The sequence below is a fragment of the Camarhynchus parvulus genome, chromosome 1 (assembly GCF_901933205.1).
Source record: "Camarhynchus parvulus chromosome 1, STF_HiC, whole genome shotgun sequence".
Lineage (NCBI taxonomy): Eukaryota > Metazoa > Chordata > Aves > Passeriformes > Thraupidae > Camarhynchus > Camarhynchus parvulus.
In genome coordinates this window covers 113942371-113970230 of record NC_044571.1, presented here as the reverse complement: position 1 = coordinate 113970230, position 27860 = coordinate 113942371, and the positions used below count along the sequence as shown (strand labels likewise).

Below are 27860 nucleotides of genomic sequence, written 5' to 3'. Positions count from 1 at the left end.
GACAAGAGCCCTGGAAGATGAGCTGGGGGTGGGATGAACTCAGGAACTCTGGAAAGCTTTTAACTTAGTATCAATATTGCTATTCCAGGTGTGTTCCTGCTGTGGTTGGTGCTGGAGGTGGCTTCAGTAATTCCAATTTAGTGAGAATTAGGAAGCACGTGGTGATTTTCCAGTGTGGGAGGAGGTGCACAGGGATGTGTGTGCTTGCCCAGGGAAAAGGGGACCTGTCTGTGCCTTTTAGCTTGTGAGTAGCAGAAGGTTCATCCCTTTACAGCAGTGGGAGAACATGGATTAGCAGGGTCTGCCAGTGCTGGATTTTCCATCTGGGAAAGGTATCTTTAGCCTGCACTTTTTTCCTCTGTTTCCCCAGAGTGGATCCCAGCTGGAGGAGCTTTGGTATGGAGAGTCAGGAAGGCTGGTCCCTGTGGCTGACAGCTCAGTTTTTATTCTGCTAAATGGCCCAGCAGGACAGGGCAGTTGGTCCTTTACCTGTGGAGCATTTAAGGTGTTGGATATTTGCAGTTTCAGGAGAAAACAGCGAAGGGAAAATCTTCTAGAGCGTTCCTTTCTCATGACTGATGTGCTGTAGGAATTCATCTTGTGCATTGAGTAATTTTTGTCCATAAGTTGCCACTTTAGGGTGTTGTGGATTTAAGGATTGCAAGGAACTACCCTACGTTTATTTTGCTCTACAAGGGATTCCGGCTGCCAGGGATTCATTGAAAAAGTTTTATTGCAAAATTACACAACTGTCATGTGTGGTACAAGAACAGACAATAAAAGCCATCAGACACCCGCATCCACATGATGCAAATGATTCACAATATCCCACAGTGTGTTCTTGCCTTGCCCACCCCTTCCATCCTTCAGCCCAGCCTCCAGAACGTTCTGTGTGTGGCTTCAGTGCACTGCATCACCTGAAGTGTCCCACATTTGGGGACACTCCTGGCATTGCCTCCTGCCTCCCAGCACCTGGGAATATGCAGTATTGGGCTTCTGTGGCAGCAGGGAAAATTGGCAGGGACATCAAGCAAAGCCCTGTAGGTGCTCCATGCTTGTTTCAGGGAACTGCAATTCCATTGGGATGCATGGATTTCCCTCATTTCCATAATCTCAGTGTTTGCCTTGTGGTGTCTCTCAGTGCATGGCAAGTGCTGCAATGCTCCTGGGATACATCAGCTCCTTTAAATAGTACTGACCTGATGGTATCCCTTGAAGAGAAGTTAGGAATAGCCTGGATCAGGCTGTGAAACCTGCTAATTATCAGACATAAATATAACTATAAATACCTTTGTTTTTCAGGGTCCCCTTATCCAGGTCAGCAGACAGGGAGCTAAAGTACCATGGAGCTTCAGCAGAGCATAATTAGGAAGTCAGGTAATGGCAGCTTTAAAGCTTTGTGTTTAATTAAGCAAGAAAGTGGAGGTGACCCTGATCCCACCTCCCTGTGAGAAGCCAGCCAGGAGTGCCTTGGATCAGCTCCACAGGGAGCTGATTGGAACCAGCTCTGGGAGAGCCCTGGCAGTGGGAATGGAGTCTTTGCCAGCCCTACACGCTGATGCAGAGCACTTCCAAGAGAAGTGAGTTCTCTGCCTGGTACAACTGCCTGTTTAATTATAGCTGTTGGCCCCTCAGTGATCCCAAGGGGTGGAGTGTTGAAGGAACCTCAGGTTAGTCTTTCTAGAAACTCGGGCTGTGCTTTGGGCTCTCCCTGACATCCCAAAGCCCCTTAGTTCTCCATGAAGTGTTGATCCAAGCTGCCCTTGGCTTCGATGCTCTCCCTAAGGAGCTCCTGTGGTTGAAGCACCAAGTGCAGAGCACAGGGTTAGGCAGGACAGAAGGACACAACTCCATACAGTCTCCATTCTCCCATGCTGCCTCCTGCTCTGCTCCAGGGCTCTGCAGGGGCTGGACTGCACAGCTGGCCCTTGGAGCTCTGTTTCACAGCCCTGGAGAGAGAAGAGAGAAGCAGGAGCAGCTCTGGAGCAGTGCCACAGGGCACCCAAGCAGGAGAAAAGTGGCAGCGGTAAGCGTGCAGTGGGATGGAAGCGTTTGGGATGGGAGGATGGTGCCTTGGCAGGGCTGGTGGAGCAGCAAGGAGCTGAGCAGGAGGCTTAACCAGTGCAGGGAGGAGCTTGGCTTCAGCCTGGCCACCTCAACTGGCTCCTGGTGACCCTCTGGTGCCAGGCTCCCCTGCTCCTCTCTGGAGGTGGGTTTGTGCAATCTGGATTGTGGGGTGAGGTAAAGTGTACGCTGGTTTCTCCTCACAATGCACCCTGGTCTGAATAGCACCCATGGTTCGAGAAGGATACAAAATAGTGTTTCCCATTTGTCAAAATGCCCCCCTAAAAACACACACAAACCAAAGCTCTGGGAAAAAACAACCCAACCAAAACCAACCCAGCTACAACTCGTCGCGCATCTTGTCGCCTTTGGGCCTCACGAGCCTGCCGATGAAGAGGATGGAGTTGGTTTTAGTGTCCTTGATCATGAAGATGAAGGGGTGGTCAGCATAGAAGAGTTTGGGGTTCCTCATCTCCTCTCGGCCATAGATGTCGGCGTCGTAGGGGTTCCCTTCCGTGTCCCACTCCAGAGCTGCGGCGTGGAACACGTTGGACAGGTAAAGGTCTTTCTTGCCGGAGATCTTGGACAGGTCAGCCTTGGTTTTGTCAATGGCTTCTGTCAGGCCCAGACCACCCAGGTGTTTCTGGAAGGAGACAAGAGGTCAGCAGCCTTCCCAGAGATGACACAGTGCAAGAGGGAAGAGGGGCAGCAGGCATGGATAACCCACCATCCCACTGTATTTCCTCCCATCCCAAAAAAAACTCTAAGGCCCAGCTGTTTAAGGACCTCCTTTACCTGCAGGTCATGGCTGACTTCCAGGACAACTTTTGGCAGTGAGATGGCCACTGATCTCTTCTTCATCTTGCTAGTCCACGTCTTGAGCTGCTCCTTGTTCAGCAGTTTCTCCACTCTCTCCAGAGGCTCCACGTGGTTTGGCATGATGAAGATCATGCTGGAGAGCTTGTGAGCCAATGGCATCTCGACCACCTGGAGCTTCTCTGCCTCATCATCGTAGTAATTGTAGAGACCTTGAAACCAGAAGAAGGGAACAGTGAGATGTGGAGCAAAGTGATTTCAGCCTGGACTTTCCCCACCAGGAAGGGAAGAGACACCCTTTTGGGAAGTGGCCCAGCATTATTGGAGTTGGCTGTGGTGTCATTTGTGTAATGAGCCAGGATTTGTTCCCAACAGCCAAGCAGCTCATAGTAAACAAGGATTCTCTGTTCGCAGGGAGACTGAATCAGTAAAACAAACACTTCCCTGCTTTGTTTTCTCTCGTGAGGTAAAACAATCTTTGAAGCAGCTGGTGGAAATCTGGGTAAGGGAGAACAATGATCCTAACTCCAGCTGATCTTGGTGTGGGGCAGGGGGTTTCCCACTCACCTGTGCGGTGCATCATGGGCACACCCACGGTGTAGGAACGGGTCACCATGAAGCCACGGTTGTCCACCATCTTATGGTGGAACTTCTCATCCCAGTGAGCTGCAGGAGAGAGAGAAACACAGCTTGTAAGAAAAGGGAATGGGCAGTAAGTCCATGCACAGTTCCCAACCACTGACAAGGAGCTGCCTCCAGTGGACCTAGGATTTGTCCACCTTCCCTTGGGGCTGGTGGATGACCTTTATGGCTCCTCCCAACCCAAACCATTCCATGATTCTGTGTTGGCTCAGGGCAGGTTTTGGGTCACTCGTACCAAGAACTGAAGGTAGAACTTACGCTTGAAGAACATGGCGTTGACAATGAGGGCCCCATCAGTTTTCTCCACATCTTTGGTGACCTCTGGGAGTTTCCCATCCGTGGTCTGTGCTGCCCACTCATTGATGGACTTGAGGGCGCTCCTCTTGTCTCGGAAGTTGATCTTGGAGTGCTCGTAGTTGTAGTGCTTCTTGCTGTTCTTGACGAAGTCCTCGGTGAAGGTGATGGAGGCGGGGCCGTAGAGGCGGTTGCCGATCTTCCAGGTGACGTTGCGGGCGGTGCTGTTGCTGACCTCGCTGAGCAGCTCGGCCAGCCCGCTGTGCACGTACTCGTCGTTCAGCTTGTCTGCACTCAGCACCGCCTTGGCCTGCGAGGCCGTCGTGGCCTTGCCCCCCAGCGACACCAGCCCCAGGGACGAGGCCACGACCACAGGGGACAGCAGGATGTTCTCCATGTCCTTGTCTTTGGCCATGGCGTGGTAGAGGTTGAAGGCCAGCGTGGTGCTGCGCTCGGCCAGCGTGGTGGCCTTGTCACTCAGCTTCCTGTCCTCCGAGGGCACGGCCGCAGCGAGGCCCAGGAGGGCCAGCCCCACCATGATCCACATGGCTTCAGCAGCACCCAGCACCTCACAGGACCTGCTGGGCAAGAAAATGCACCATCAGCATCAGCCAAAGCCTTCCTGGAGCACCCAGAGATCCCAGGGGCTCTCCAGAGAAACCCACTCCTTGCGACAGTGACATTGCCCCAGCGCTTCATTGGGGTGCAGCCATCCCAAGTCCACCCTGAGCAACAATTAATCTTCAGGAGTGCAGGCTGTACCCTGGCAAGCAGAGCCTGTGCATTTGGAATGAAAGCTTCCTTCCTAAGCAGTTTCCCTATATTCCAATGTTAATGTACAGTGAATGGTTTAAGGAAGGGTCAGGGAATGTAAGCAACAGGTATTTCCTATATGATCTTGACAGGGCAAGGGGGAATGGCTTTAAAGTAAAAGAAGACAGGTTTAGATTGGACATTAGTAAGAAATTCTTCCCTGTGAGGGTGGTGAGGCCCTGGCACAGGGTGCCCAGAGAAGCTGTGGCTGCCCCTGGATCCCTGGAAGTGTCCAAGGCCAGGCTGGATGGGGCTTGGAGCAACCTGGGACAGGGGAAGGTGTCCCTGCTGCCCAGGGCAGGTGAGGAAAAAGGTAGTCTTTAAACCCAACCCTTCCATGATTCTCTCCCCAGAGTTGGAGAAACCTCTGCCCTGATCAGGAAAAGCTGAAAATTTTTTTGTGCTGCCCCTTGATCCAAGGGCTGTTGCATGCCCTGCGGGGCAAGGACTGTCCTCTCTGGGGACCCCGGCCTGGGCCCCAAACCCTCAGATTCCTTGGCACTAGATGGAGCACGTGAGCTTCCAGCAAAGCCAGAGCAGCCCTGGAGAAGATCCTGCACTGTCTGATCAGCTCTGTTCGGCTTTGGTTCGCCTGGCCAGCCCTGCCGGGGAGGAACTGGGGCAGAGGGAGGTGGGGGAGCCTCATTTTCCCCAGCAGAACCTTCAGTTCGTGCCTGAGGTGGGTCGATCTCATCCCAGCGTAGGTGACCCCATCCCCAGGAAGGGCTCTGAGCCCCGACCTTCTGGTCTAAGTGCTTGGAAGCCCTTTGGGGCTCATCCCACCTGGCCCCACACCTCCCCTCCCTCCTGCCTTCACTCAGCAAACCTTCCTGCTGGCAGCTCCTCAGGCCTTAAATTCCCCCTCCAGCTTTTGGGGACTTTCTCCTCCACAGGAACTGCTTCACTACACTGCAGCCCTGTTCTTGGCGGTCCTCTCCTCCCACCCTGCTCCTGGCCAGCCTCAGGGGCTGTCCCTGGCGTGGGGAGGCAGGGAAAGGCTGCAGCAGGGTTAAAGCATTCCCAGCAGGAAGCGAAGGGCCCGCTGGGATTACACATGGAAGGAAACACGCAGCACGTAGCCCCAGGCAAGGAGAGTGCGCAGTTCTACCAGGACCCTTTGCCAGAGTGGGAATTACAACCTAAAATCCTTTGTGGGAGCGAGGCTGCTGTTAAAGGGAGGAGCCATCCTGCCTGCCCCAAGAGCAAAGATTTGTGCAACAGGCTCAAAACTGCCCTCAATACTCTATTTTTAAAGTGCAGCCAGGGTGACAAACATTGGAAGGGTGAGGAGGCTCCTTCTGGTTTTCTATTTCCCGTTTATTTCTAAGGATACCTTGAAACTGTTTCATAGTGAGGTCAACGTTTGCCTTTTTCTTTCTGAAAGAAAACAGATACACGGAGAGTTCTCTTGTGAGCAGGGGGTGGCCTGCACTGCTTCATCCTCAGCTCAAAAAAAGTTCATTACTTCAGGGCTGGGTGGCAGGTTTGGGCTCTGCTGAATCACACAGCCCGAGATGGAGAAATTTTGCCCATTCTTGGATTACGGCAGAGATTCTGGGTGAATTCAGAACCCGTGGTGAAAATGGAGGGAATGTGGGGAATGCACAGCCAGCACCATCCTCTCCTGTGCTCCCACAGCGAGGGGACGCCCAGTGCCAGCGTGGCATTCCTCAGCCTTCCCTGCGGCTGCCGAGACCCTCTTTCCTGGCGGGATGGGATTTCTCCCAGGAGCAGGACAGAGCTGCAGGGCACAGGACTGCAGGCAAAAGGCCATTTCCGTGTCACCAGAGGGATGTGGCACTTGCTTAAGGCAGCAGAAGGAGGGTCGGGCTGCGCTGTGCAGGGAGAGCTCTCGTTCCTGCGCTGGGATGGTGCCCATGGTCCTGCAGGCTCCCAGGCTGAGCCACAGCGGGGCTGGAGGATTTCACTCCCTTATCCCCCTTTTCTTTTTCCTCATTCTCTGAAAGCTTTTCCCGCAGCTTCACTGTGACCACCTCTTGCAAACTGGAGGCAGTTGGGGGATTTTTTTAATGCTTTTCTTCAAAAACCCAGAGCCAGCTCATGGGGCAGTCTGTATCCCTATCCACTCACCCCACTGCAGCCTACCCCCCATGCACCCCCTTCTCCCATGCCATAACCTTCCCCCCGATTTTTTTTGCCAACCAGGAGGCTGCAGGACCCCAAAATCCCCCCTCACCCTGCTGCATCTCAGCTCGGTCTCCACCCTGCCGGCCCGGGGTCCCCCGGGTCCCCCCCTTACCTGCGGGGTCGGGACACGGCTTTGCTCGGCTCCCTGTGCACCTCCCGGTCCTGCGGAGGGGGTATATAAGGGGCCGGGGAGAAACTTCTGGAAACTTGGGAAAACCCTCTCAAAAATGCTGGGGAGGGAGAGGAAGGGGAGGATCCGTCCCGGCTCTCTCCCGGCCCGCCGCCAATGGCAGGGAATGCCGGCCCCGCGCCGCCGAAGGGGGGTCGGGATGGATGGGGGATGCGCCTTCCCTCCTCCTGCCCTGCCTGAGCCCAGCCCGGCCTCCTGCAGGAACGTGGGGAGCTATTCCCTGCCCAAACTCTGCTTTTGCCTTCTTACAGGGCTCGGGTCTGTCTTTATTTCCATCCTCTCCCTGCCCCTGGCATCTCCTGCAGCTGGATGGCTGTTGGCACCAAAGGCAGGTAGTGATATATTTATTTGTTTATTTCTGGGCTGTCGCCCTCCATATGAAGTCAGGGGTGATGCAAAGGGCTTCAGGCACTACTGGAGCAGTCACAGGCAGCCAATGTTTAACACCTGCCCCATCCTGAAATGTGAATCTGAAATGTGACCTCCAAGAGAGAAGAGAAAGTTCCAGGGAGAGCTCAGAGCCCTTACAGTGCCTAAAGGGTCTCCAGGAGAGCTGGAGAGGGACTTGGGACAACAGATGGAGGGACAGGACACAGGGAATGGCTTCCCAGAGGGCAGGGACAGATGGGATATTGGGAAGGAATTCCTGGCTGGGAGGGTGGGCAGGCCCTGGCACAGGGTGCCCAGAGGAAGCTGTGCCATGGAGAGGCTTGTGCTGAGTCACAAGTGTTGAAGCTGGGATTCAACCCTGTCATGTTTTAGGACAGCACAGGATTGTTTTCATGGCAGTCTGGGATGGAGGGATATTCGAGGTACCACCCCCCTCATGGATGGTTACATCAGCAGGAGGATGCTGCATCCTTGTGTTCTTTAACTGATGTCAATGTCTCCCTTTTAATCACACTGTAATTTCCTTTTTGCCCCTAATTTTGGCTCTGACAAAGCTTTTCTGCTTCCCTCTGAAGACAGGAGTTTCAGCAGTTCTCAGCCTCCTGTTGCTGTAGGAGCAAACAGCATCTGATTTTTCCTTCTGGCTTTGAACATTCTGCTTGTTGTCTTGGAAGCATCTTGCTTTGGAATCACCATTCCATTCCCCTTCACAGCCCACCTATTCTGGAAGGTAGCACCAAAAAGTGACATTTTTCTTCCATCTGACCTGTTCAGATGGTGCCATGTGAGTAGATATCTCTCATCTCAAACAAGGGGATATCTTTGAGACCTCCCTGTAAAAAAAAGTCTCCATCAGCTGCAACAAACCTGGTGCTCAGTGATGTTTAGAAATCTGGTCCCTTCAGGGAGAGATTCAGTGAGGAAAAAGCTTTGGAATACCTTAAGCAACAGATTTTGGTACATTAGTGTCTTTTGGTGCAGTTAGCTTTGCTTTATGTATAAATGATCAACATTGGGGTCCTAGAGTTTTTATAGCACAATTTTGGCTGTATTAATAATGAATTTGCTGATATCAAACCATCAATACGGAGGTAAATGTTACTGGTCTGTACCCGCAGCATATGCCAGCTGAGAAATGAGAAAGGCTCCTTTAAACTTCCACCATCAGCTGCTTTTCTCTGCCAAATTCTGAATTGCTCCACCTTCAAACCCTGCTCTGTAATTACTTCCCATGTAAGATTTTTTCACCTTCCAAGTGAAATTTAAAATAAACTCTTAAACTCTTAATCTTGATTTCTTTCACTGCCTCCCAGCCCCAAAGTCCTTTGACACTCTGGGTGCTCTGTGCTTCAGTCCTTTGAAATGGCTTTGCCTCAATAACATGAATTTGGAGTAGAATGCAAATAGTTGTGTTTGAGGGCTGGCAGCCCAGCATAAAGATATTTCAGATTTTTCCTGATTTTTAAGTGTATATTCCAACCTATTCCTGCTTTTAAGTGTATATTTCAACCTATTCCTGCTATTAAGTGCAGGAGTTGCTATTTCAACCTATTCCTGATTTTTAAGTGTATATTTCAACCTATTCCTGTGTCTCTCCAACACAGCCTGGTAAGAGCCACAAAAAACCCTTGCAGAGCTTTAGGATGTGAATACGCAGAAAACGAGTCAGTTCTACCAAAATGCCAGCAAACAGCTTTATCCTTGTCCTGCTTTGAAAAGGAAGTAAGTTTTTTGGGAGGCTGTGGTGAACAGTGACTGTGAACAGTTCTGTCCAGGGCCAGAGTTCTGGGAATCAGGCTGATCTGCATTGCTGGGGAGGATTCCTGCTGCTCTCCAGCGATTCCAAGCTGTGCAGAGGCGCTCCCAGCCCCCACAGTGCCACGTAGGAGCTCCTCCAGCGGTGGGATGGGGACTGGGAAGGGGGAGCCAAACTGGGAGTTGCCGTCTTCCGTCTCCCCTGGTCATGTAATGAGCGGTTCCAGCTGCCAGAGGGACACATCCTCGCCTCCCGGCCAGCTCCTCCCCTCCAAACCGCACTTGCGCAGGGCAGAGCTCGAGATTCTTTTGTCTGGAGTTATTTCCAGCACGGGTTGGCTTTGTGGGTTTAGGGCAGTGCAGATGCACTGAGCCTTAAATTAAATTCCACCCAAAGTTTTTGTGACCAGGGTGTGATCCTACATCCCCCCAAAAAAATGCTGGGATGGAGAACAGAGAAATCTAACAGCACCAGGGGTCCAGTTCTGTGGGAAACAATCCATGCCCATCCAGATTGGTGCTGTGCTGGTTGTTTGGCTTCTTGTTTCAAGCAGTGTTACTAATTCACTTGATTATCTGTTGAAGGAGTGGTTCATTTCTACGAAAGCAGACACTGTGTGTTCTTTGGACAGGACTTTTTAAATATAAACTCCAGCAGCTTTGCACTCTCACCCTGCAGTGACCCAGGAGACTCATCCTGTTTTCCTGTGCTGGAGACAGTCTGTCATCTGTGCTGCTGTGAGGCAGTGCTGGTGCAGGATCTCTGCTTTCCAGGATCGTGGCTGAGGAGGGCAGAGATGCTGGGAGCCAGCACTGAGGAGCCTTAAAATCACCCCATGGGCAGGGACACCTTCCACTGTCTCACCTTGCTCCAAGCCCCATCCAACCTGGCCTTTGGCATTTCCATGGATCCAGGGGCACCCACAGCTTCTCTGGGCACCCTGAGCCAGGGTGTCACCACTCACACAGGGAACAATTCCTTCCCAATATCCCCTCTAACCCTGTCCTCTGGCAGTCGGAAGCCATAACCCCTTGTCCTGTCACTTTCTGCCCTTACTAAAAAATCCCTCTCCCTCTTTTTCAGGACCCCCTTTAGGCAGTGAAGGGTCTCTGAGCTCTCCCTGGATCCCTCTCTGCTCTAGAGCTAGTCAGGGCTTGCCTGCTCCTCCAGGTCCTCACATGCAAAGATTTTGGGGAATTCTGCTTCAAGGCTCAGCTCAAGGACAAGTTTGGGTTCAGCACTTTAATTTCCTCCCTGCACACCCTCCTTTGGCACTGTGAGCTCACTCATGCAGCCCCAGGCACCGTGGAGCTGTGGCTTTGCTGGCAGCAGTGCCCTGCGGTGGAGTGGGATCCCAGCCCTTCTCCCCCTCTCTGGCTCTCAGCCATGCCCAGCTCTGGCCTGGCTGGAGCTGGGAGGGCCCAGCTTTGTGTGAGCAGACAGCACACAAAGGATGGCAGTGGAGCTGAAAGGCTGCATCCTGTGGATCCATGCCCTGGCCTGTCTGGAGTGCAGCAGTGAGAGCCAAACTCCTGTGCCAGCCTGCTGTGCCAGAGCTGGGCATGCCAGCCCCAGGCTTCCAGGGAGCTCACTGGGTTTACATGTCCTAAAGGGACACATTTGTGGATCCTCTGCAAAGCACTGATCTCCTTCTGCTTCCTTAGCAGGTGTGCTGGAGGAGGAAAAGGAAGATGGGAAGACCTGATTGCCTTGGAGCAAATTCATCATCCAGGTATGTCACAGTGCACAAACCAGGGAGGACAGGCTACAGAGGCTGCAGCTGCAGCTTTCCCACAGGGCACAGCAGAGAGAGATTTCCTTGATCCCAGTTTGTAATCCCTGTTTAATACTCCCAGAGAAAAGTTCAAAATCCACAGGGTTTCCTGCCAACACAGCGAGGCAGGGGGATGAAATTCCTCTGGTGCTTTTGGGTGGAAAGAATGACATCTGTGTGGCCTCAGCAGAGGGCCAGCACGGGTGGTGGCAGGTTGGATTGCAAGCCCCTGAATCCCACAGCTTCCTGGGAGCTGGGCTATGTCAGGAGGAGATGGAATCCTTGTGGATGTGGCAGCAGGGATTTGCAATCCCTTGGGAGGACCCAGGGGGCTGTGGGGTCCTGAGCTGTTCCTACACTGATCCAGGAGCGCTGGTTGGGGTTGTGGCAAGCCAAGAGGACTCCAGGATGCCCTTTCCAGGCTAATGTTTGGACTCCATGGTCCTAGATGACTCTTCCAACCTTAAACTCTGTGATTCTAAGATGAGCACTGGTGATGTGCACTCCTTACCCTCTCCCTTCTGCCTCACAGTGACTGGGACTCGCTGGATCCTCCCAAAAAGCAGCCATAGGAAAAGCAAGTGTTTAGTTTGTCAGCCGCATCAGCCCCACAGGCTCAGGGGCCATCTCAAGGACAGGATGTGAGAACAGGGTTTTGGGATGCTGCAACATCAGTTTCCCCTCTGGAAACAGGCAGCAAGGAATGTCCAATTCCAGCTTTTCACCCTTTATTACAAAACACAAGCAGAGAAGGCCCAGGTGGTTGATCTGCTCTGCACAGAGTGGAACTGTGGTGGGGCACCTCTCTTGTTAAAAGCTGCAGTGAGCTCTCCCTCATCTCTTCCTGGCATTTTCCAGGAGCATATGGGAATGTGAAAGGTCTGAGCTCTGCCTGCCCTTCACATTTGGTGGAAGCTGAGAGGAGGCTCAGCCCCACACGCTCCCCCCTCAGGAAACTGGGATGTAAAAGGAAACAGTTTATTCTGGAGCCAGCTGAGGGAACAGAACCGCCCCTAAACCCGAGCCTGGCTTGCAGAGGGATCCTCAGCAGCCAATCTTCTGCTTCCAGCACAGCACTGCTCAGGGCTGGAGGTGGGGTGGGCCCTGTGTGTGCAAGTGTGTCACACAACTGCCTGTCTCCCCAGTCCTGCTGCTGCCCCTAAAAGTCTTTTCTTTGTTGGGAATCAGGTTCCCAAGAAGCCAAGTCCTAAAACTGCCCCTGTTGATGGCAGAGGAAAGAGGGCGCTGAGTGCAGGACAGGGCTGGGGCTGCTGGGTTTGCTGCCCTGGGGACTCTGGGGGGTGAAGGCAGGAGAGGAGGAGGGGAGGGATGAATCCCAGGAAGGACACACTGGGCAGTGGCCCAGCAGGAACAAACAGCCTATGCACTCCTCCTCCTCAGCCAAGTGCTGAGCATGTGTAAGCAAAGGGATGCTTAGGAGGGGCCTTGGCAGCCTCTTTGTCTGTTCTGCTCTTGCAGAGGCAGCACAAAAGCTGCCCAGAGAGATACAGCCGGAATCACAGGACCTCCGACTGGTTTGGGTTGGAAGTAATGTTAAAGCCCATCCAGTGCCACCCCTGCCATGGGCAGGGACACCTTCCACTGTCCCAGGCTGCTCCAAGCCCTGTCCATCCTGGCCTTGGGCACTTCCAGGGATCTTGGGACAGTCACAGCTTCTCTGGGCACCCTGTGCCAGGGTCTCCCCACCCTCACAGGGAACAATTCCTTCTCAAGATCTAATCTGAAATCTCTGCTTTAGTGTAAAACCAAACAGGAAAAGGGGTTTCATCCTTTCCCAGTTTCCAAGGACCATGGTTGCCCCAACCCTAGGGATGTTATGCTGCTCTGGTGGGACCAAACCAGTTTGTGTCCAGATGTGAACAGCTTTCCTTGGGATGACAAAATGCACCCACCTGGGAGGCAAATGTCCCTTTCCATAGGTCTGAATTGGGTCAGGGGGCTTAACCCATAACATGGAAATTTAGGATGTGTCTGCAAGAGGCCAGGATGTATTCCAGGATGGATCTCCAAGGCCAGAGACCCTTAGGAAAAAAGTGACATCTTCCCTGTGTGATGAAACCCCCCTTGGCCTGAATATTCCTGCCTGCTTCAAATATGCCAGCAGAAAATTGCAGCATGTTTTTCCCAGCTACTTTATCGATTCCCCATGAAAATGTGGCAGGGAAGAAGTGGCAGATTTCTGGAAGACTCAAGGAATCCACATGATGCAACCCCATTGCATTCTTGCAGAGCGACACCCGCTCCTGGGAGCTTCAGAAGGAGCCACTCACATTTTATTCCAGCTGCCACTGGGCTGTATCCACACATTAAAGACTTTTCCAGGGTCACATCCCTGTCCTGCCACAGCTCCTGTGTTGCAGAGCCACATTCCTGCCTCATGGATGTTAATTTTAGAAACAAAACCCACACTCTGTTTTCCGTTTTCCGTCTTTTGTAACTTGCAGGGGCTAAAGTTGTGGATGGTCCAGTGAACTTTTCTGTGTTTCAGAATGAACCTGTAAAGGCTTTTTCCTGGTCTTCCCAAATGCATTTAGAAACTCACAGGCATGTTTAGTTTTGGGAGCAGTCATGCCCTTGGCAGTAAGAACAGCAAATATGGATCCTGGAGCAAGGGAAGCTCCGTGGCTGTTGGATGGGGTCTGCCAGCTGAGTCACACGAGGCAGATCTGACTCATCACATCAGAGCTGCATCTGCAGATGGCCCAGGATTTTATAAACTTGGGCAAGGCTGATTATCCCCTGTAAAAGCTGGGGAGACTGAGGCATGGAGGGTGAGTTTGGTGCAGAATCAGAGCCAGGCTGGTGTGTGCTGCTTCCCTTCTCCGCAAGGATGCTGAGGACTTGATGGGGAGTGCCAGAGGCATCTTCTCCCTCTCTGCACAGACACTCTGCTGAGGGCTGGGACCCCAGGATGTGGAGCTGCTCTGTGTGGGATTATCCCAGCTCCAATCTTATCCAGCAGAGATGGATCTCATGGCCAAGGGTCCTCTGGATTTACAGAGCAGCCTCTGTATCCTTGTCTTCTCTCCCTGCCCCTGGTTACTGTGCTGCAAACCCCAGGCAGGAACAGGCTCTGCTTTGTGTTTTTGTAGCTTGTGGGACCATGATTGATGCCTTTCTCCAATATGGATGCCCAAACTGTGCTTCCCACAGTGGGAAGGGATGCAGGAGCTGCCTCTCCCTGCACAGTCCAAGCTCCTGGCCCAGCACTCAGCACACTGAACATCTCCTGCATGTCCCTGGATCTGACAGGCTGTTCCCAACACTGGAGGAAGCATCAGAGCTGCTGAATTTGGCTTTGTACAGAAGGTCTCTTGTTCAGCCTGGGGCAGAGGTGCTTGGGAGAGGTGGGGTGGGAGGTTTAGATGAATGAGGATCGTTGTTTCACTCCTGATTCCCTTCAGGAAGGTGCTGGATGTTTCCCAGCTGTGCACAAACAGCTTGGATTCAGTCTTTGAAATCATTTGCACTTCTGGACTGTTGGCTTTGACGTCAAGACCTGAATCCCCCTGGGATCACTCCTGGTTTGGGACCCAGGGGATGCTGTGGTTACAAAGACATGTGTGAATCAAAGCCTCTTACAGCTGCCCTCCTCCTCTCCTGCATGGAGCTGGCTTAGCCCCATCCAGTTGGGAATTATTTCAAGCTCCTGTGCTGCCTGAACACAGAGAAGCAGCAGCAAAGAACTTCAGGCAGCTCCTGAATTTTGAACATTTCAGGTTGCAGTCATGGCTTCCCTCCCTCATGGGAGGGAAGCACTCAAATCCTGAACTTCCAAGGGTTTCTGTTGCATGTGGAATACCCAGTTCTGGTTATTGTAGTTTCCAATGACAAAGCTGTGTGCTGGACATGGAAAATAATGGAGAAAATGCAATTTGTACATTATGGTATCTTCATTTTCCAAATTCACCTTCCCAAATTCAGAAATATCTCCAGTGACTGTGATGGCACTTGTCTTGATGAATTAACAATTTAACTATGATTTTCTCCCTAATTCCAGTTAATAGAATAGTTGGATCTGCTGGAGGCAAGTTCATCAAATGTGGGATGCACAACAAATCCACTCTGGGCGCTGTCTCTGTTTCACCACGTGCCATGAATTCAGCAATTCATCACTGCCTGAAGCTTTCCTGACTTCCCTGGCATTTGCAGGAAGGTGCATGGTCACCCTGTGGAAGCAGGTATGAAGTGGGGCAGGGTGGGGGGACACCCAAAAAGCCCTGCAGGAATCTTGGGCACCACAGGGCTGGTGTAGAGTCAGTGCAGACAAATCCTTGTGGGCATGAGAAGCACTGGGCTCATGGCACCATGCACTCCAGAGGTGCTCATCACCTGTGCTGTCCCATTAGCTGGAAAATCCCAGTGCTCTGGCTTCAGCTCATCAGTTAACTGTGTGCCTTGGTGCCAGCCCTGCATCCTTGGGGCAGCAGGAGCTGCCTTGAGGGTGGGATCAGGGTGAGGAGCCTGCTCCAGCCTTGACTGTCACCAGGGTTTCTGTCTCTGGTCCCAGCTCCAATCCCACGCCCTGAATCCTGCACTGGGAATACACTTCTGGCTCTGTGTGCCTGTGGCCATGAGTTTCCCATGCTTCAGAAAGTGCCATGAACCCACAATAAACAGCACAGCCCCTGCACTGCTGTCCCTGAGCTCCCCTGGTCCCCAGTGCAGCTGGTGCTTAAACACTTGGGAGAAGGAGAATATTTAGGATTTCTGGGCTGCAGAAGTGTCACTGTGGAAAAGGCTGCACCAAAGCAGGGAGACCAGCGGAAATAGATGGATTTAAAAATAGTGGAGACAGAGAGAGGCTGGCTGGGATTCAGGAGCTACAGAGAGCTGGGAGCACACAGATCCAGTCAGGGCTCTGCAGGGTCTGCAGGTCTCGTTTAGACCCTGCTCCCACCCACACCAGCCCTGGGCACAGCTCCCCCTGCAGAGACACCCCCATGGCCCTGGCACTGCTCCCCTTTTGGGGCTTCCCCAGGGAGCAGTGCCCAGCCAGGATCCCACCCAGCTCCAGGACATCCCCAAAGCCAAACGCAGCCCCCGAGCCCAGGGAATGCAGGGAATCTCTCCCCAGGCGGGCAGGGACATTCCGTCCTGCTCCGTCCTGCTCCCGTCCCCGTGTCCTGGTCTCGCTGCTCCCCCCGCTGCCCGGCTCCGGCACCATCCCGGGCTGGCTCCAGCCTTGCCCAGCCACCAGTCCCGGGAGGAGGAGCAGGAAGGGCTCTGTCTCCACTGCACAGCCCCGGGATGTGCCCCAGCAGCACATCCTGGGAGCCCCCCTCTGCCAGGGATAGGCGTCTCCCCTTCCACTTGCCCTGGGAATGATGCTCCTCCAGGCCAGTCCTCCCTGCTGGAAGGAGAAAAGCCAAGAGGAATAACAAGGCTAGCAGGGTCAGGAGGGAAAAGAGGAGCAAAGATGGATGTAGAAACCCCTGGCATTTTTGCTTGTTTGTTGTGTTTTCTTGTTTTGGGTTGGAAAGGACCTTAAAGATCACCCAGTGCCACCTCCTGCCATGGGCAGGGACAGCTTCCACTATCCCAGGGTGCTCCAAGCCCTGTCCAACCTGGCCTGGAAGGGGAACTTAACTTATTTCAGACTCTGCCAAATATAATTTCAATTGTGATTTATTAGATTTATCACTAGAAATGAGATGATGATAGTATAGATAACCCCAAACTCTGGGACCATGGCATGGGTGCCCGAGCAGCATGCCAGGAGATTCCTTATGTCTTTCCAGGTTTCAGTTTCAAAGTTGCTATTCTGCCTGGGAGCAGAGAGAGGGAGTCCTTCTCCTTCTCTTGGAGGGACCTGCAGGATCCTCTTCTCCTGAAGAGGGTTCCCCAGGCTGCCCAAATCCTAATTGCCATGAGGATTATGTGAGCTGGTCTTCTCTTTCCCATGCCAGGAATCTTTCCTTGTCTCTCTTTCCAGGGAAGGAAAGAGAGAGAGACAAGGATCTGCAGGAGAAACTTGGCTGAAAGACTGTGGGGATGAGAGTGACTTAGAGAAGATCACACAATCATTATGGCACAGAATGGTTTGGGTCAGAAGGGACCCTAAAGCTCATCCAGTGCCACCCCCTGACATGGGCAGGGACACCTTCCACTGTCCCAGGCTGCTCCAAGCCCTGTCCAACCTGGCCTTGGACACTGCCAGGGATCCAGGGGCAGCCACAGCTGCTCTGTTTCAGGGACATGTCCATGTGTCCCCAGGGATGTGCCAGGGTGCACAAGCAGCAGGCAATCCCTTTAGCAGGGAATGGGAAGGACTGGCTTCCTACAGGACACAAGGCTGGAGCCCCCGGGGGGATTTGCAGGGATACCCTTCAGGTCTCCCACTCAGCTCTGGTCCAGAACTGCAGCCTCCCAGTAAACAGCACCCAGAAAAGGGGTTTGGCTTGTAGGGTTTTATTTCCTTTAATTAACTGGATCTGAGCTGGATGGAGCCCAAGCCTGTTCTCGGTCACCAGGGAGCCCCGAGCTGTGCATGATCAGAGCTGACAGCCCCAGTGGTGCTGGTGCCAATGCCAGCAAACCCCACTGATCCACCTGAAAAACCCCTACAGGTCTGACACGAAACATTCATGCTCAGGGAATGGATATTTGATTTGAAACCTCAGCAGCAGTTCCTGCTCAGATCCCCTCCTCTCCTGAATTTGCAATTGCCAGCAGCGAGGAAAATCTCTGCAGAGTAACTCAGGGATTGCTTAGAGCCCCTGGCATTGGGATAAGCAAGTGAAACAGCAAGTTTTACCCTGTATCTATCCAGGAGACAGAAACTGGAGCCTGTCAGGGTTCTGGGAGCCTGGCTGGGGTGATTTACCAGGCATCTGAGTGCCTGTGCACACAGCTCCAGAGGCCTCCCTCTTGCCTTCCTTCAGGATGTGCTGCCTCCCGCAGGGAGCTGCTGGCTGAAGGGGGAATTAAAGGCATTTGTTATTCCTTGACACAGTCCATCAGCAGGCTGCCTTCCCAAGGAGCTGCAGCTCAGGGGCTTGCCTTGGAGGGAGGAGCTGCTTTATCATGGCATGGCAGCTTGCCCAGGGAAGAGCTGGGAGACACCTGGGATTTATTCTAGAGCCAGAGTTCTGCTCCTGTGGGGAGGCCAGGGGTCAGAGGGATGAGCCAGGCTGCAGGAGGGAGGCAGGGACGGGTTTCACACTCCTGTGAGCATTCCAATACTGCCTCCCCAGCCCAGGCTGGCAGACAGGTCCCAGCCCAGCTCTCATCCCAGTTCCCAGAGCTCTGTGCCCTTCCCTGACCTCAGCTCCAAGCACAGAGTTGGTCATGCTCCATCAGCTCCATCCTATGCCTGATCTGTGCTTGCTGCCCACCCTCTCTGCACCCCCATGTGTTTCCCTTGGGGAGTCCTGTTCTGTCTCCAACCCCCTTCTGCTTCCAAAGGATTTATTTCCACGCTCCCAGCTCCCCTCTCCATCCTATAAACGGAAAGGCTTAGGCAGGCACTGCTGCACATTTAGAGCTGTGTGACCACGAGATTTGCAGCCAGCCCAGTCAGCTGATCCAGCCACACTCACTCAAGGAATCATTTTCCACTGATGGCCAAGCTGTGGCTGCCCAGAGTGGGGGAAAAAAGGGACACTTGGTGTGTTTGGGATAACTGCTGAAGGAAAAGCACACCTGGAGAGGGGGGCACATCTCTGCCCTTCCTGTATCCTGAGCTGCTGCATCTGTCAGGGTAAGCAGCTGTAGGATGAGGGTGGATTTAGATGGGATATTAGGAAGGAATTCTTGGCTGTGAAGGTGAGGAGGCTCTGGCACAGGTGCCCAGAGAAGCTGTGGCTGCCCCTGGATCCCTGGCAGTGTCCAAGGCCAGGCTGGACAGGGCTTGGAGCAGCCTGGGACAGTGGAAGGTGTGCCTGCCCATGAAACTGGATAAGCTTTAAGGTTCCTTCAACCCAAACCAGTCTGGGATTCTCTGTTATTTTCCTGAAAACCAGGTCCTCCTCTGGACTCTTTCCTTCCATCTCCAGCTTTCCAAAATCTCATTCCACGTTCTGTACCTTGAGAAATTGATGTGTGCCCCCAAGGCTACCCTGGGCCTCCTGAATCCTACAGGGCTGTGGTGTGAACCACAGGGCTGGATGCTGTGGTGTGGAGCTGAGTTAAGGTCTCCTGTCACAGCAGCAGCTGCTGCAGCACCAGCCCTGGCAGCTCCTGCTTGCTGGCCATGGCAAGAGGCACCTTCTGCCCCTGTGGCTTTGCCACTTGGCCTGGAGGAGAACTGGAGGTGGAAAGTGGGTGCTTGCAGCTTCAGCAGATGGTTATCCCGTGAATCATGGGCTACTTGGCTGTGTGGTCATCCTGGATGGCTCCTGCTGGACCTGTTTGTGCACATGCAGCTGAGCTGAGGTTTCCTGGCAGGGCTGAGCTCCCTCATGTGCCCTGCCCAGCCCTGGCTGCACCTCAAGGCCACCACAGGGACAACTGGCACATGAGATGTATCTCTGTTGATGCCCACCCTCCTGATGGGGCAGCTCTGCCCAGTATTCCAGAATTCCCCTCCCCTCCTTCCCAAAACACACATCTGGGAGGGAGTGGAGACCTCCTGGACACGTCCCCAGCTGAATTCAGGGGATTCAGGGAAGGTCTCTGCTTCCTGGCTGATCTTAAGCTGCCCTCACCCTCGTTGCTGTGGGGGAAAATCTCCAGGCAGAGAGAGAGGGGCAGGAGGGGATGGGTGAGAGGGAAATTCCTGCCAGGAATGAGTCACCCCCTCGTGCTATGCCTGGAAAAAGCAACTGCTCCCATCCTGCTGCAGTGCTGGGGCAGAAGGGATCCCTCATTCCTTTGGGATCCCTTTAGGGACAGGCTAGAGTTGGCAAGTTAGGCTGGAGTTTCACCCAGTTTAGGGAGAAGCAGCAGAGCCAGGTATCAAATCCCAAATGACCTCTCAATTCCTGGTTGGTGAGGCACAAAGCACAGGGTGACTTTGTCTGGTTTACCCACATCCTTTGTGTCATTTTAAATGAGGGGAGAGATTTTAGATTAGATATTGGCAAGAACTTCCTCCCTGTGAGGGTGGGCAGGCCCTGGCACAGGGTGCCCAGAGCAGCTGTGGCTGCCCCTGCATCCCTGGCAGTGCCCAAGGCCAGGTTAGACAGGGCTTGGAGCAGCCTGGGACAGTGGGAGGTGTCCCTGCCGTGGGAGAGGTGGCACTGGGTGGTTTCTGAGTTCTTTTCCTACCCAAAACAAGAAAAAAAACCCAAAACATTTATTTCTGCTTCCCACCCTGCTTAGCATTAAATTTTCTGAAATATTCTCCTGCACAGGAGCATCTCCTGAGCAATGTGGGATTTGCAGGAAACATCCCCAGCTTGTGCAAAAAGCCAAAACTCTCCTGCCTAAAAAACTATTTTTAATGAAGGAATACTGGAGATGGTTTTGGCAGCACTACACCAGCTTTGAGTGTGGCTGTTAGGTCTGTGATGGAGCTGCACAGCATGATCCAAACTGCTTGGGTGCAGATTCATGCTCTGGGAGAATAACAAACCACCCCCTTGGGCTGAATCTGGGGCTGATGGCTGGAATTTGAGGAAATCCTGTGTGTTTCTAATCTTAGGCTGCTTTTTTCCTGGGTAGTTTATTTCTTTAAATAGAAGGGCTTAAATGGGATTGACTCCTACAATCCTTGTGGCCTGGCTGGGCTGTAATCTTTAATGGCCAGTGATGGGCAGGGATGTCACATCTCACATCCCTTCTTCTTCTGCTGTGAAGGGAAAACACTCAGGAGCCCTCACTTCCTCAGGCGTCACCTGGAGATCTGTCCCAGCTCCATCCTGCCCCCTTGGAATGGCAGGGAAAGGACCCTGGTGTCTGACAGGACCCAGGGAACAGCTGGGGCTGTGTCAGGGCAGGGTCAGGTTGGATTTAGGGACAGGTTCTTCCCCCAGAGGTGCTGGGCACTGCCCAGGCTCCCCAGGGAATGGGCACAGCCCCACAGAGCTCCAGGGATGCCCAGGGTAGGATTGTTGGGGTGTCTGTGCAGGGACAGGAGTTGGACTTGACCATTTCCCAGGACTGAGGGAGGAGAAATGCCAAATGTGCTCTGGCTCCCATACAAAACAGGTCAGGGAGCTCTGTCCCCACAATGTGCAATGGTGGCAGGAAACAGCTTGCTTAGGATGGCCAGTTATGCATCTCAATGTCCATTTAAATTTCAGATCTCCAGGAGAGCCATCCACCTCATCCCTGGTGAGCACATCCAGGTTCCTCCAGTTTTCCAGCAGGTGGGTGGTCACAGACTGGAGAGCTTGGCAGCTTTTTCAGTGCTGCTGTTTGCTGCAGGAACCACACATTTTTACCTTTGTATGGAATAATCCCGTCCTGATGAAATCCAGGATTTGTGCAGCCAAGCTGACCTTGCAAGTGCCACCACCCTTTGCAGCTGCCCAGACACCAACCCTGCATTTCCTGATCCTCTTCCTCAGCTCTGCAAATCCTCCTTCCTAAACCAATCCTGGAGGACAGCTCCCAATCCATTTCCCAATACTGGGCAGCAGCTCCCACACCAGGATGCCCTTATCTCTGTACATCCCTGTGCAGGGGGGTCCTTGGCTGCCCCAGCCTGCCCCACCTTGCTGATGCATCTGCAGCCCTCCCTCAGGGCACAGGGGAGGCTGAGTGGAGCTTTCCCTTCTCCCACCACCCGGTCTTGGAGTGTGTGGGAAGCTCAGTGCTCCCGGGACGTTGGGATGAGTCAGTGTTTGCACATCCTGAGTCACTCCAGGGAGTTGCTAGAGAGGAGAGGGGGATGCCCAGCCTTATCTGGGGGTGTAAATATCCCAGGAAATTCTGTCTGAAAGAAAATTCCCATTGAGAGGTCACCACCTTGTAGGGCCGCCACCATGGACCACAAGTGTCACTCCATGAAAAGAAGTTATTTCCTGGTCCTGCTTCCATGTGAATCCTTTCAGATGGCCCTCAGCTGGTTATCTGGGAGGGGTGCCACATCCCCAGCCCATGGCTGTCCTTGGAAACTTCCTGGGACATGCCAAGGTGTTCCTCTTGGCAGCTCCCTCAGAGCAAGTTAGTGGAACCAGGGCATCCAACAGCCAGGGAGGCCATGGAGGAATGCCAGGCAAGTTCTCAAAGCAGGGCTTTTGGGATGTCTTTTGAGGAGAATGAATTCCCAGCCCTCCCACTCATTGCAATTTTTATCACTGTTTTGGGGCTTTTTTGAGTTAGAGATGCTCCTGAGCTCATGGAGGCTTTGGGAGTGGATTGGCTCAGGAGTCCATCCCTGGTGCTCAAAGCAGGTTTAAGATTTAAAGGGGAGAGTGGACACCCTCACTGACACCAACAGGCACCTTGTCCTCTGTGCCTTGATGAACCCCAGAGAACACCACAGGATACTTCAAATACACACCCAGGCTTTAGATTTTTACCTCCATTTCCAGCTTGAATGCCATGAATTCCCAGGTCAAGAAGAGCTGGAAGAACCACCTCAGGATATTCTGTTCTGAGTCCCTGCCTTTAACATGAACTGAATTTTCTGTGCTTGCTCAGAGCAGAGGCTGAGCAGGGAGTGAGGCCAGAAAAACAGGGGGTCATGTCAGACTTTCTTTTTCTCTCCTCTTAACACTGAAATAAAAATACATCTCGAACTTGTTTTGGGATTAACAAGAAAAAAATTCCTCTTGATGGGAACCATCTGTGGCCGGGAGATGCCGGCTGCTCTCTGCTTCCCACCCTCACCCAGACGCTGTCATTCGGGGTGTGTTCCTCTCCCAAATATTATTCCTCTCATCCCTGTGCTGGTGGGAGGAATCCCAACTATTTAAGGAGGCTTTTCTCCCAGCATCTCAAAGCAGCAGCAGCTGGTGACACCTCTGGAGGATAATATTTGCTCTCCTCATTACAGCACAGCTTGCTGGTGGCTGCTGGGCTCCGAGGGGGAGCACTGCAAGTGTCCTGGGTGTGACCTTTCCACCCCAGATGTCACCTCAGGGTCACAGCAAACACCTCGAGGCCTCTCTGGCCTGTCCCACAAACCAGGAGGGGAAATGTGCCCCGAGGAGTGGAGATTCCCTGGCTCTGCCTCTGCTGTGCTGCTGGAAATGAGGGCGTTGGTGCTGGTCCCTTCATGGTGTCGAAGAATGAGGACGTTTCTGGGGTGGATCTTGGCCCCAGCTGAGGTTTTGGGATGGGAAATGCAACTTCTGGGCTGGATTGGCAATGGGAGGATGAAGAGGTGCATTTGCAGCATCAGAAACTCCAGAGAGATTTGGAGCAGGGAGAAGCCTCCAAGGCCAGGAAGAGGAGAGGAAGCTCAAGGTGAATGCAGCAGAACCCAGGGCAGGTCTGGCCTGGGAGGAAAAGCTGGAAGAGTTTCTCTGCTCTCTCCATGCAGCTGAGGAGGCTGCCTGGCTGGAATGTCTCCTCCTGGGATCAGCTCCTGGCAGGTTGAGCAGGAAGCTGGAGCAAGACGAGCCCAACAGGTTCTGGGCTGTGAAACCTCCTGGATGGCAGCACATCCCTGCCCTGGGATCCAAGAGCTGAACTGAAATGGACCCAAATGAGCATTTTGGAGGGCTTTCCTAAACCTGGTGGGATGAAGGACTTTTGTGTGGACCTTGACATCTTCAGAGTGATCTACGCCTGGCTTGGGAGGTGGTTTGGATTCATTTGGAGAAAGGAGGGCAGGACATTCAGGCCTTGCTTACCCTCCCCTGTGGGGACCCTCCAGTTCCTGTACTCTGCCAGGACTGAGCTAATCCTCACTTCTCCTCCATGGAGCCCAGCAGGAGCTGGTTGGAGTGAGGGATGCTGCTCCCTCCTTCCCCCTGGGGCTGGCACGAAGCATCACAGTGGCACTGGTGGATTTCATATTTTAGCAGATGAAGGCAGAATGCTTTCCATCTTTGAGGCTGGAAAAATCCATCCCCCAGACAGGGGCTTGTCCCTGCAGCTGGGGGTGCAGCCCATCCCAGGAATGTGGGATGTTCTGGTGCTGCTTTGCCCAGCCCTGCTCTGACCACAGGCTGGGAGCAGGCCTGGCTGCTCCCAAAAGCTGGTGTTGGGCATGGAGGATTCATCTTTCCAAGTTAACAAATCCCTCCTGGGCCAAAGACACCCCAAAATGGCTTCAACAGAGAAGAGTGTTTGTGTACAGTTACTGATGCTTGGAGAGCTGAATGCAGGTGCTGTGCTTCACCCATCAAAAAGCAATTTACAGATTAAATTTGTAAAAATTTATATAAACTGCTGGAACAGCATCATGTAGAACAACATTATATTGTAACGGGAAGAAAATTTGCTGTTTAAAAAAAATGAAATTGTTGTTTTATTAGAAATAGAGGAAAATGGATTCACATGACATTTTTCAGACAGTGAGGTTTTGAACTCTGGGGGTTTAATTTCAGCAGTGTTTGTGCACTCACACTCCATCTCAGGCAGGCTGAGCTGAGGCTGGGATGGGTTTTTCATCCCCTGTGATGGAGTCAAACCCCACATTTCTCCATCCAAGAAAACTGGGATGGAGAGGATCAGAAAACTGATGCTCCCCCTGACCTGGCTGAATAACAGGGGCTTTGTTCAGGGATCCAGGTCAGGGATTTTATTTCAGTACCTGCAAAGAAGCTATGAGAAGAATGCAGCAGGTTCCTCCCAGCCTGGAGAAATGCAGAGATATCTCCAAAGGTGTTTAATATTAACTGGAGCAGGGCACATCCCTGAAGGGTTGGATTGTGAGCCTATCTGTGTTTGTATCCAAACATCACCTGCAAATCCACAGCGTGGCTAGAGCTGGAGGAGGTGAAAGTCCTCCTGGAGGGAGCTGGATCAATAATGGGTTTGTCAATAAAGATCATCCCATGCTGGCACCAGGAATGTGAACCACGAGCCCAGACCTTCCTGTGCAGGCACAGAACAAAGGCCTCAGCCAAAAGGCTCTGATGAGTGTGTTGGAGAAGAGAAGAGGGCTGGGTGGGCAGGGAGCAGAGGGAACAAAGCAGCCCTGTGTGCCTGGGGCAGCCAGGGAGAGCGCTGGGATTTGCCTGCCAGGGTGGATGTGATCAAAATCCCACTGGGATTTTGATGCAAGCAAGGTTTGGCCTTCACACTCATCCTCTCTGACTCTTCTGGTCAGATGTTATCAGAAGCATTTTTTGGTAAGGCTCCTTCTCACAGGGCAGGGAAGTCTTGCACCACATAATGAGGAATGTATTTCCATCCTAGCTGTGTCAGCTACATTTGTTTATGAAGTGGACTGCACTAGAAAATGCTGTTAAACAAAGTTTAATTTAAAACCAGTTAGTTCAGAGATGCCCTGAAGTTCTTCCAATATATCTGGAATCATTAAGGCTGGAAAAGATTTCCAAGATCATCAGGTTTAATCTTTGACCAAATCCCACCATGCCCCTGAACCATATTGTGAAGTACCACATCAACATGATTTTGTACTATGGGTTTTTCTTTTTTCCACAGGAAACTTGTGTTTATCCTAAGCTTAATACTGAGAGCAGGAGCTGGAGGTTATGGATGGCTTCATTCTTTCCAACTGTGTATTTAATGTGGGAAAAAATGCCAGCACATAAAAGGTCACAAGCTTGGGATACAGGACCAAGTCTTGTCATCAGCTCAGTCACTTGTGGCAGTGACTGTCCTTGTGAGGACACTGCCCAGCTCCCCTCCATCCAGAGGGCTCTGGATGCACTGAACAGATCCATGATTCTCCAGCCCTTTGAAGGGCTGTGGGGCCAGTCCAGGGGTTGTTTGCCCAAGACAATGTCATAGGCGAACATCCTTTAGGGCTTCAGAGGGACAGGAGGGCACACAGGGTGCTCTTCATCCTGAGAAACATCGATGGAGACAAACATTTCTCACCTTGCCAGTGGGTCACCACCACCACAGAAACTGCTCCTGGCTCCTCCAGTCTTCTCAATTTTACATTTATTGTATTTATTTCATATTTATTTACCTGTTATGACTGAGCCATCCCTGTTTCCTCCCCCACACTGCAAGAGTTCAGTGCGGTCATCAGGGGATGCTGAGGGTGACAGGGACCTGATTTACCTGCTCCAATAATCCCTGCCCCTGACTTTCCTCCTGTTTATGTGCATCCCTCTTATCTCCTGGAAGGGGTTGCTGGTAACTCCCTCAGAGCAGGCACACACAGATATTGTGCAAACAGTGTTTCCTGACTTGGTGGACAAAAGATATCTTCATTTCCAGTTGCTGGGTAACATCAAATATTCCTGTTTTCACCCTCAACTATCTCTTCAGGGCTCACCAGTTCACCACAGCTTCAGCTGCAGGGATGGAGACCTTGCAAGGGCTCGTTGGGGCAGCTTGAGGAGGCAAAAAAAACTGAAAGAGAGGTTGAAATACAGAGGATGTAACAGGAAAATGGCTCTGCAAGCCCTCCCTGTAAATGCTATTATGGTAAAATAATTATGCCTGAGGGGACGCTTACAATCAACACCTTCCTTGCACTTATTAGAGGCACAAAGGCCTTGCAGAAAGAGTTAGGAAAAAGGACCTTAATGAAAGCACTAGCAGCACAAACACAGGAAAGCACCGAGCTCCCTCCTGTTTGCCCTGCATTCCCCAGGAGCTGCAGGGGCAGAACAATGGTGTGTCCCTCTGCACGCTTCCTTCCCCTGCCCAGGCTGCTCCGGGGCAGCCCCAGCCGGGATTTGTGTCCCAGGCTCCTCAGACAGGGGACACAGCTCTGCTCCACTCCTGCCAGGCATCCCCCAGGAAATCCAGCCTGCCTTCCTGCAGCCTTTAGTGTCTCTCTGCAGAACTGAGATGTTGGAATCTCCCAGCCCGGTGTGGCAGCAGCTGAGCAGGGGTTCCTTGCTTGGCCCCCAAAAAAGCCATGGGGGGGATCTGCTGTGCTGTCACTATAAACCCTGCCTTGTTTTGCCCATGAGTGCAGCAGCAAATGCAGGGAAGGGAACATCCAAACTGCTCTGACATCTCTGAGAAGGCTCCAGGGAGAGCTCAGAGCCCTTCCAGGGCATAAAGGGGCTCCAGGAGAGCTGCAGAGGGACTGGGGACAAGGCATGGTGGGATAGGACACAGGGAATGGCTTCCCATTGCCAGAGGGCAGGGCTGGATGGGATATTGGGAAGGGAGTTTTCCCTGGGAGGATAGAGAGGTCCTGGCACAGGGTGCCCAGAGCAGCTGTGGCTGTTTCATCCCTGGAAGTGTCCAAGGCCACATCTGGGTCATCTGGACTGCTCAGGAAAGTGTTTCTCCAGCAAAGACTACCCCCTGTGAGCCTGGGAGGAGGAAAAAGGGCTTTTTTTTGCCCACAGAGGGGATAGAACAGCACTTTTTTCTTGGAGGAGGCTGGTGCTGAGTTTAAGGATCAATCAACCCATTCCTCCTGATCCCACTCTTGTAGGAACCTGCAGCATCTCCCTCCCCATCCATGCCAACCAAAGACCAGAGCAGTGACTCCTCTGAGGATTTGCCTTGATGCCCATCTGAGCTGCCAGCCTCATATTTCCCTGCCAGGAAACAGAAATGTCCCTTCTGGAGGAATTTTCCCTTCCATAAGCACGTAACCAAACACTTTCAGGATGTGAAATGCCCAAACTCAGCCCTGGTTTAGAGCTGAGCCAGGTCCTAAAGGAGCAGCTTAAACAGGGAATCACACACAGGGAGTGTCACCAGGGGTTTTCAGGCCTTTACAGCTGCATCCTTTGGAAGTGAAGCTGGCTGGAAATGCAAGGAATGAGCCCAGCAGAATTCCCTTCCATGCCAAAGGGAGATATTTAAAGTAGCTTTGAGCATTCAAGGCTCTTAGCATGGGACAAGGAGCTTATAAATCTGAAACCAACCTTCCCTGTCCAGAATTGCATCTGTTTTCCTAGAGGCTGCATGGAAATTCGTGGTCAGTTTCCTTCAGTGGCTTTTCTTTGAAACTGCATGGCCCTTAGCAGCCAAAGTGCTGCTTTCAGGGGGCAAAGGTGGTC

At 52.6% G+C, this 27860-nt stretch overlaps 1 protein-coding gene and 1 long non-coding RNA gene across 4 annotated transcripts; one reads left to right on the top strand and one right to left on the bottom strand.

The window, feature by feature from the left end:
• Positions 1–715: 715 nt before the first annotated feature.
• On the bottom strand, positions 716–7045 carry SERPINH1 (serpin family H member 1). 2 transcript variants are annotated; one of them, XM_030948938.1, is made up of 5 exons: positions 6890–7045; positions 3781–4394; positions 3448–3546; positions 2860–3092; positions 716–2707 (listed from the first exon to the last, which is right to left on the bottom strand). In XM_030948938.1, exons 2-5 carry the CDS (start codon positions 4361–4363, stop codon positions 2405–2407), a joined length of 1218 nt encoding a protein of 405 aa, XP_030804798.1. In that variant the 5' UTR covers positions 4364–4394; positions 6890–7045; the 3' UTR covers positions 716–2404. The 2 variants fall into 2 exon arrangements, with proteins under 2 accessions (XP_030804798.1, XP_030804808.1); XM_030948948.1 differs by having other exon boundaries at positions 3781–4397; positions 6890–7030.
• Positions 7046–7072: 27 nt separating this feature from the next.
• On the top strand, positions 7073–23747 carry LOC115903969. Of its 2 annotated transcripts, none has more exons than XR_004060755.1 (4): positions 7073–7299; positions 10781–10845; positions 14909–15089; positions 21096–23747. It is a non-coding gene; the product is annotated as an uncharacterized LOC115903969 (long non-coding RNA). The 2 variants fall into 2 exon arrangements; XR_004060754.1 differs by having other exon boundaries at positions 10778–10845.
• The last annotated feature ends 4113 nt before the right edge of the window (positions 23748–27860 follow it).